General features: G+C 42.0%; 1 protein-coding gene across 1 annotated transcript; it reads left to right on the top strand.

Annotated features, from left to right (window-relative positions):
* The first annotated feature begins 2,225 nt into the window (after positions 1 to 2,225).
* On the top strand, positions 2,226 to 6,945 carry LOC308107206 (homeobox protein otx5-A-like). Its single transcript, XM_080459405.1, has 3 exons — positions 2,226 to 3,021; positions 4,185 to 4,336; positions 4,501 to 6,945. The coding sequence occupies exons 1-3, from the start codon at positions 2,922 to 2,924 to the stop codon at positions 5,137 to 5,139; spliced, it is 891 nt and encodes a 296-aa protein (XP_080315531.1). The 5' UTR covers positions 2,226 to 2,921; the 3' UTR covers positions 5,140 to 6,945.
* The last annotated feature ends 2,752 nt before the right edge of the window (positions 6,946 to 9,697 follow it).

The following is a 9,697-nucleotide window of genomic DNA, read 5'->3' as shown; positions in this document are numbered from 1 at the left end:
TGTGAAGAAGCGCGTGGGAGCAGCAGGTGCGCGAAGACTGCGCGCGCACGGCACTTCTGCGCGTGCCCCAGAGGTCTCGTCGGGTTGTTTTTTTTTTCCTCTTTCCTGTCAGTTGGAGGTCTCGAGACGTTTTTGTGGCGCCCAACAGTTACCCCAAAGAACTGCCTTGTTGCCCCTTTCAGTTCTATAAACAAACAGGTAAACAAACAAACAAACAATGCGTACCTGGAAGGGAGAGAGACGTCCATTGAAGATTTCAGGTATCCAAATTTAAAGAGCACACACACACACACACACACACACACACACACACACACCAAAACACCCACACAGAAAGGCCTGCTGCACCGAGACACCTAAACACACACACACACACACACGCTCACACACCTGAGACATTTTATTGAGATTTGGAAACGTTGAAACACGCCGGTAAAGTCTCTCTGTGGCTCCGTGTGTGTCTTTATATCTGCGCTTTGGCTTTACACAGCTAGATAAACCCCTTATACAGTTTGGGCTGTAGCTACATGGGACTCTGTGTGTGTGTGTGTGTGTGAGTGTGTGGATTTGAAACTATAAGAAATCCGATTCAATTAACAAGCGCAGAGAATCGGCTTTGGACACTGTGAAATTGTCCTGACGCACAGAGGATGGCACATATAGGCCAAAGTAGCCGGAGAGAGGACATACACACACACACACACACACACACACACACACACACACACACACACACACACACACACACACACACACACACACACACACACACACACACACACACACACACACACGCGCGCACGCGCGTTGGTATTATTTCCTTTTGTTTAACTGATGAGTACAACGTTTTAACAGCTGCTTTATATTCAATTCAAAGCAATTTGCCTGCTTTCGTTTCATGATATTTATATTTTTTAATTAATGCATTGTCACATTAGATTAAGCTAATTACAGCAGTTCTAATAGTCTTAATTTATTTATCTTTAATTGTAACAGGCACAAACTGTTTTTTTTTTTAATATAATTCACTTGAAAGCCAATTTAAACAAATAGCATCTCATTAAAATTAACTATCGAATGTAAAAAAAAAAAGAAAAAAGTCCGCTTCCCAATTTGTTATTCAACGGCAAAAAGATTAATTTTGATAATGAATCCATTATTACTATTTAAAACAAATAGTGCCGCCACGAAACTGTGAATTCCATATTGCACACTTCTACACTGCATATTTCTGCCCGTATTTCTACTCAACCATATTTCTACATTACTGTGTGGTCCGCTCCTTTGTATCCGTGCTTTTAAACTTCCTACTAAACCAGGGAAATAATCGAATAGCGAGGAAATTCTTTGAGTCTTTATCAATTCTTGAACGGGCTGTGTGGAATGATAAATCCCGTACAATGTCCTTATCTACTTATTATTATTATTATTATTATTATTATTATTATTATTATTATTATTATTATTATTATTATTATTATTATTATTATTATTATTATTATTATTATTATTATTATTAATGGATGTGAGGAATGAATGGATGAATGGACCGGAGGGAGCATGTTGGGGATCAGGAGGGGATTTAATAGTAGAACAACGCGCTCTTTGTGCTGCTTTTAATCCGGCATGTACCCCCTTGTCCGCCCCTCACTTGTTCTACCTCTGCCTCCACACTCAGACTCGGACGCCCAATTATTTAGGAGGCCAATCTCCAGACTGCGTTGTAACGATAAAAAGAAAAGACGTTATCTTTGGGTAAACATATTTCGATCGTTACTGTATTTTTCCTAAAACAAACAAACAAACAAACAAAAAAGGTTTCTTCGGAGACCTCCTTCAAGTCTGGTATTCAGTCTATATGGTCTCATTAGTCATTTTTTCTTCTGAAAAGAACTTTGAAATGTATTCATATCAACAGGTGTTTGATGCTTAAGGCGTAAAGCTTCCAAAGAATTGAATAAATACTAAAAAAAGTTAATGATGCGCCAAAACACTATCAAAATGCATGAAAGGAATCATGAAAACTAATGAATAAATGAATAATGACGTGGAAATTTGTGAAGGCGTTGTGTCTGGGAGAGAGAGAGAGAGAGAGAGAGAGAGAGAGAGAGAGAGAGAGAGAGAGAGAGAGAGAGAGAGAGAGAGAGAAGGAGGGAGGGAGGGAGGGAGGGAGGGAGGGAGGGCTCTGGGTGTCTACTTGGGTAAGAAGTTACTTCTAATTAGCCAGTCTTTTCTCGCTCGCCTCACTTGTCCACCTTGCAGATTCCCATCCTCTTCTCAGGCCCCAGGGACATTCAGGGCCCTACAATTTCTTTCCGTCGCCCACCATTAGACAGAAAACTTCAGGCGACGAGCTTTTGTGGGACTGCTTTTTGTGGCACCTTTTTCTACCTGGCGACGCAAGTGCGCACCGCAATTACGCGCGACTTTTCTAGAAAAAAAACCCAACTGCTTTATAGTGCCGGTTTTTCCTTGGTTTGTCTAGCTTATTGTATTAATGTGGCGTTTCTAGATTTTTTTGGGCTGATTTGGATTGTTCCTTATTCGACTAGAAGAAACAATCAACATACACCCAGCTCTTAAATCGTGCTGTATTTTACGAGTCGGGCAGGAACAGGTGTCAAGGCGCGCCCAGACTGTTGCGCGTGGACAAGTTGTACAGGACAGTGCTGCCACGGAAAACTGCAAAACAACTAGTAAGTGACAAACAAGGCAGGGAAAAGAAAAACAAGAAGAGAGAGAGAGAGAGAGAGAGAGAGAGAGAGAGAGAGAGAGAGAGAGAGAGAGAGAGAGAGAGAGAGAGAGAGAGAGAGAGAGAGAGAGACACCCCCCAGAGACTAGTTGGGAGACCCGGCCCCCGGCCTGAGAGAAGGAGAGAGCGAGTGAGGGAGTGAGGGAGTGTTTTAAAGCCGGCAGGAGGCATGATGTCCTACATTAAGCAACCCCATTACGCCGTGAACGGGTTAACGCTGTCCGGCCCGGGCATGGATCTGCTCCACTCCGCCGCCGTTGGATACCCCAGTAAGTAATAGTCTTTGACTTCTGACTGTTTAAATTGAATGTTTTCAACCTCTCCGTTGTTATTGTTGCGATTTTTTTTTTTAAAGGGGAAAAACCTGAAACATTTAACCTGAGAGATTCGCAAACTGCAAAAAAGAAAAGAAAAAAAAAAGACATTAACTCCAAATTTATTCGCATGAAGTTTTTCTTTCATTAAATTTACGCTTTATGACAATAACTCTGTAATTCTTTAGCATTAAGAACATGTGTTCACTTGACCTATAAGTTCAGCGGATTACAGAGTCAAAAAACAATGAAAATGTGTGTGAATGCAAAGGCAGCCTGTTCTCACACCGAATTAAAACAAACTCCAATCTGTTGCTTTTTTAAAGTAACCTATTTACAGAAGGACTGTCATTGTATTATATTTTTTTGTGTGTGTGTTTTTTCCCCCCCTTTGGATGAAGACTTTCTGAGCTCCATGCTCTGACCAGCATCTGTCTTCTTAGAGAAGACTGTCTGAAACGATGCGGTTTGGCACCAGTGACAGACGGCGTGTTACAAAGATCGGCCCTCTTGTCGCAGATTAGGAGTCTAAAGTTTAAAGAGCTTTTTTTTTTTCTAAGTATACGTGTTTAAGCGACTTTCGTTTTTTCGATTTGAATATTTCGATTGTTACTGCCCTACGTGAGGAATAAACAAGCACGATACCTTCATCATGAATTTATTCGATCCAGTAAAATGTGAATTCGATCTATCCAAGGGAAATACTGTTTGAGAAGGAAACAGTGAGCAAAGATTGGCAAATTCAATTTCGTAAAATTGTATTTTAGTGATATTTTATAAACCTGTAGAGTAAAATATAAGAACATGTGGCATTTTAAAGATACTTATAAATTAAAACAAAAGGGGGCGGGGGTTATTTATTTAAAGAGAAAGCGTTGAATTATATAATTGGATGTTTTTTGTGAGGTTTTCTTAAAAAAAAGAAAAAAAAACAATTGTGCCAATAATGATGAATTCAACCTTTTTACAAATTCTCAAAAAAACAAAGGTTTTTGGATTCTGTATTATCTACATGCATTTTGTAAAATAATTTACTATTTCATTTACCAGTTTTCATATTAATCTGATTAACCAGAGGTACAGCTTGTATTGAAAAATAGTGTGTTTTTTTTTTAAAGGTACGCCACGTAAACAGCGTCGGGAACGCACCACCTTCACACGTGCACAGCTGGACATCCTGGAGGCTTTGTTTGCCAAAACGCGCTACCCAGACATCTTCATGAGGGAGGAGGTGGCCCTCAAGATCAACCTGCCAGAGTCTAGAGTCCAGGTATGACAGGAAAAAGCTTCATATTGTCTGTTTCACCAGGAGAATTAAACTTTTGGCAGCAGGAAACAAAGCGATGTGCAGATAGAGATGAATAAATAATATTTATGTAGTTGTGTAGATTCTATGATGAATTACTTATGTTTAGTTTCTCTCCTGCCTTACAGGTGTGGTTCAAGAACCGCCGTGCCAAGTGCCGCCAGCAGCAGCAGCAGAGCACAGGCCAGTCCAAACCACGGCCCCCCAAAAAGAAGGCCTCTCCCACCCGCGATTCCAACGCCGAGGCGAGTGCCAACGCCACCAACGGACCCTACAGCCCTCCACCTCCCCCTCCAGGCACTGCCATCACCCCCAGCTCTAGTTCTGCCAGTGCCACAGTGTCCATCTGGAGCCCAGCCTCCATCTCCCCACTGCCAGACCCCCTGTCCGTCTCCACCACCCCCTGCATGCAGCGCACCTCCACCTACCCTATGACCTACACCCAGGCACCGGCATACAGTCAGAGCTACGCAGGCTCCTCCTCCTACTTCACGGGCCTGGACTGTAGCTCCTACCTCTCTCCCATGCACCCGCAGCTGTCGGGCACTGGAGGTGCCCTGAGCCCCATCACGGCCTCCTCGATGGGTGGGCCCCTCAGCCAGTCTCCCGCCTCACTCTCCTCCCAGGGCTACACAGCCGCCTCGCTGGGCTTTGGAGCCGTCGACTGTCTAGATTACAAAGACCAAGCTGCCTGGAAGCTCAACTTTAATGCTGCTGACTGTCTGGACTACAAAGACCAGAACTCCTGGAAGTTTCAGGTCTTGTAAATAAAGAAAATAGGTTTTGAGGATGGAAGGAGAATGGGGGACGAAGTAGGAAAATTGAACAAAATCGAAGTATTGTGAAGAACCCAAGATTTTCTCTTTCCGGTTTTTGTCTGTTGCTGTTTTAGAGATATGGAAGTGAACTTGGGACTTGTGAATTTCATAATCATGTCAGTTGAACAACGAATCAGCTGAGTTAATCTCTCTTCACATTTGTTGTTTCAGGACATTCTGTGTTGAAGTAAACTGATCCGTTGAATGATTTGAACAAAGGGCATTGCTTCTACGTTTTCCTACAAGAACGTCACTTTTGAACTTAACAAACGGCCGCATGTGAGCACAACAGGACTCATAACAGTTTTGTACAATGACATTAGTAGGAAAGAAAAATCCTCAGTGGATAAGAAAGTCTGGCCTGGACCATATTCAAATCAGTTAAAAAAAAAAAAAAAAAAAAAGACTTGTTTAAGCACAAGAACTGATGAGAGTCCAGGCTTATGTTAATTCTTCCTGCTAGACTCAGTTCTGTATTTCCTGTGATCTCTTACTTTTCCAGAGCTGCTTTTTTTTTTTTTTTTTTTTACATCCTCAAGCTGATGCAGAAAGTTTTTATTCAACCCCATGATATCTAAAGGTTGTCTTCACAGGGTGGCCACGTTAAAAACTGTACAGCCCAACGCATGCTGACGTTCCCCATTAGCCTTGTTTGATAACTGACCCTCTGCAGCCTGTGTGTGTTACCAGCGGAGAGGGTGGAGAGCGTGTTGGTCACTCCAGTGACTGCAGTACAAACCTGTTGCCTTTGAGCATGGTCGCAATCATTAGCAGAATGGCGCTTACATTGTTAGTTTAATAGGATCACTTCCACACACTTTGGGTAACAATGGTCCCATTGTGACTGTTGTAAGAACCCCCCACCCCCCAACAAACCCCCTTACCCCCACACCCCCCACCTCATCTCACAGCGGTTGCATGATAGTAACCAGGTTGTCAGAGCAGTTCTGAAATCTACAAATTACTTTATTGTGAAGTTTTCGAACTGCGTCAGTCCAGAGTGTGATGGGAGAATTTTTTTTGTGTGGGGTGGGGGGGCAACACGCAACCCCCGTTTGCAGTTTGGTGCCTCAATCAGCTCCAACCTGTAAAGATGTGACATGGGTGATGCATACCACTTTGTGTTTGATGTTTTGTTTTGTTTGATTTCATTTTTTTTTTCTTTTTTTGTATTAGATTTCAACAATGTTTCTTTAAAAAAAAAAAATTGTGAATTCATTGAAGTAAAAATTGTGGTAATTTGTTTTGAAGTTGATATTATTATCAGTATTATTGCTCTCATCGTTGATATTATGTCTTTAACTGACATGGACATTGCTAATATACAATTTTTGTTGTTGTTTTGTAAATATTAAAACTTGAAAAATGCAATCATGTCTGGTATCAGCGGTGTGTTGTTACACAGGCACTTCACCCAACAGACTTTCACTCTTTCTTAATTTCTAGAAAACTGCCAAGTTTTTAATCTTTTTTTTTTTTCTGTTTAAACTTTTCTGGTTTCTTCTTCTTCTTCTTCTTCTTTTTTTTTTAAACTCAGGGGTTTTATTCAGTAAAAAAGTAGCAGTAATAGGACGCAGTGCTATTTATGCTTCTCGATCATTTGCTGTACTTTAATCTTTTGCATTATAATCTTCTCTTCTTATTTTTCTGACATGAATTATTTTGTATATTTCATTTGTCTCCTGTGTTTGATTGGTCTCGCCACTACCATGCTAGATAGCTATTATATTTCTGAGACATTAAACAACTTCATTAAAACCCTGGGGTCCTTGTTTTCTATTGGATTTTGAGCGTATAAAAGCTGTTAGTGTTGAGCTGAGGCAGGATTGTACCCTCGCCATCTATTTCTCTGCCATTTAGGGCAGCGCAAGGAGAAAAAAAGGGGGCAGACGTCTCCAGGCGGGATGGCGGGACTCATTTTTCTGGGCGCATTCCCACTAATCCATACCCGAGGTTCAGCGAGTAGAGGCCAGAGATGAGAGGGAGCAGGGCAAAGAGGACCGAAAACCGATTAGACCTGACCATAAAACTGAGCCCCACCGCTCGGCGAGCAGACCGTATGAAATATGAACAGATTATTTCGGCCTGCTGAGTGTTTCTCCGTCTTCCTGTATCACTGACTCAAAGCACGTCGCGTGTAAGTATGTGGACATCTGCTCGACGTGCATGACAGCAACGTGTGAAGATCCGCAACCTCGTTCTTTCCTGTTTTAGAGTAAAAGAGTCACCGGGAATCACATCAAACTGAACTGGTTTTGACGGAACTTGCGAAATAACCACGGCAGTGTTGTGAACTCAGTGGCACATATACTGTCGAAAGTCCGCAGCAGAAATAAGCACGCTCCATACTTATGCACCTGCCTTATCGTGCTTGGATCAAACAAAGGCTTTAATCCTCTCAGAAACAATCCATAAACCTATTGATAAAGGTGATTTTCTTTTTTTCCTGTTATTCATTCCCACACATGTGACTGAATAATTCATATTCATCTGAGCACCAGGGACGTTTCAGAAACCATCTTTTCATGTAAAACATGCCGGTGTGTCGCCATGTTTTCACATTTCATGAAAATGAGAGGTGGTTTAGGAAAACAACATAAGAAGACAGTTTGAAATGGCGTCAGATAAATAAGAAACATCATGATGTGAACCAAAAACAAACTAATCTTTGGAGAAGCAAGATACAATGCGGTGGACAAATGCCAGACGAAGTCTAACCATTTAGAAATGGTAATTAAAAAGTAAAAAAGAATCCATGAGTGTTCCCGTTAGATTTGACATACAAGCTTCATTATACCATTCAGCTACCAGTTGGTTGGCAGTTCCTGCGGCTCCCTTTCACATTCTCCTAATTTCAACAGTTTGATTCAAATGGTGTCAATTAAATCATCAGCAATTGTCTCCACTCAACCAATCACTTCACATAAGACGACAACTTGAGTGAAGTATTAACTATTGTCTCATGTCCTATAAGTCTTTTTAAAATTATTTATAGCTTTATTTTCATCATCATGGTCAAGTGTGCTTGGTATTTAGAGCTAAGAGCAAACGCTCACATGGAAACAAGTCATTATTTTGAAGCTTGAACATTTTACCGACTCAGTATTGGATTATTAGAATTGGCGTGTATCTGGAGGTCGGTGCTGTTGTAGAGATTTGCTTCCTTTGGATTGCTCTTATGTTTCACTCATCAAATCAATACATTAGAAAGATTAATTATTTGTTAAGTCACTTCATGGCTAACCTTTGACCTAATAGTGTGATTTTAGAGGTTTAATGCCGTCGGAGTATTTACCAGCTATGTCATTCTCTTACAAAGTACCAAAGTGGACCATAGAATTTCAGTTTTCACATGGTTGAGTGTGGGCTCTGCGGCTCTGCGGCTCTGCGGCTCTGCGGCTCTGCGCAGTTAAGATGTGAGACTTCTGACAGGGATTTAACCTGACAACAAGGAGCAGTGGGTTCAGGCTCACGGTGACACAGCATAACATTGGCCTGAGCAAAAGCTCATTAACGGAGTGCAGTAGACTACGGTCACTAACGAGCTTTCATTGGCGGCTGCATGGCTCCTTTCTCAGACTGCAAACTGTACTTTGTTCTGTTGTTTAACACGTCGAGCAAGCCTCAGAATTTATTAGTGGCTGGATGGATGGATGGATGGATGGATGATACATAGATAGATAGATAGATAGATAGACAGACAGATAGATAGATAGATAGATGGATGATGAATGGATGGATGGATAGATGGATGGATGGATGGATGGGTGGGTGGGTGGGTGGGTGGATGGATGGATAGATAGATAGATAGATAGATAGATAGATAGATAGATAGATAGATAGATAGATAGATAGATAGATAGATAGATAGATAGATAGACCCCCTCCAGTGCTCTGCAGGCAGCCTCCCCCTGTAATCCCCCGGTGCAGCATATGGACTGTGAAACACAGAGACACAGATACACTCAGGACTTAGAAATATGATTCATTTCTTTCGTCTCTCTAATCTCCGACAAACAAGCTGGTGGCCAGCCTGCTCTGGAGGCACGCTGTAATCATGCCCCGGGCCGCTGCTGCTGCCAGAGCTGACCGGCCTCTTCATCATCCCTCCCTCCCTTCATCCCCTTCCTCCCTCCTTCCTCCGTCCCCCCCGCCCGCCCGCAGTCCAATTTCCTCTTAATCGATTCCTAATCCCAACGCCGCCAAGCATACGTGTGCCGAGGTGCACGCTCCAAGCACATGCATGAACACACATATGTGGAGACGTGGGCACATTCGTCCAGTCAACACACACTTTTTGATTCTCGCACGGACGCATGCAAAGGAAAAGTAATTCCCAGTCATGGATACTGTCACACACAAGTTTCATAGGCACAGCTGTACACACAGATCACAACCTCTCAAACACTTTATTTTTTTTCTCAGTGTGTGGATTAAAAAGAAATACAATGAAGAAACAAATCTTAATGAGTTTTATAGAGACAAATAATTTCCAAACAGAAGAGAA

The sequence above is a fragment of the Lipophrys pholis genome (assembly GCF_963383615.2).
Source record: "Lipophrys pholis genome assembly, chromosome: 3".
Taxonomy (NCBI): domain Eukaryota; kingdom Metazoa; phylum Chordata; class Actinopteri; order Blenniiformes; family Blenniidae; genus Lipophrys; species Lipophrys pholis.
Note: the sequence above shows the minus strand (reverse complement) of the source record. Positions and strands in the feature narration are given on the sequence as shown.

What these genes read in the sequence shown, in the direction of transcription:
- LOC308107206 (XM_080459405.1), top strand. Translation starts at nt 2,922, where the DNA reads ATGATGTCCTACATTAAGCAACCCCATTACGCCGTGAACGGGTTAACG. An exon ending in CGCCGCCGTTGGATACCCCA is followed by an intron (nt 3,022 to 4,184) that starts GTAAGTAATAGT and finishes TTTTTTTTAAAG; the next exon opens with GTACGCCACGTAAACAGCGT. An exon ending in TGCCAGAGTCTAGAGTCCAG is followed by an intron (nt 4,337 to 4,500) that starts GTATGACAGGAA and finishes CCTGCCTTACAG; the next exon opens with GTGTGGTTCAAGAACCGCCG.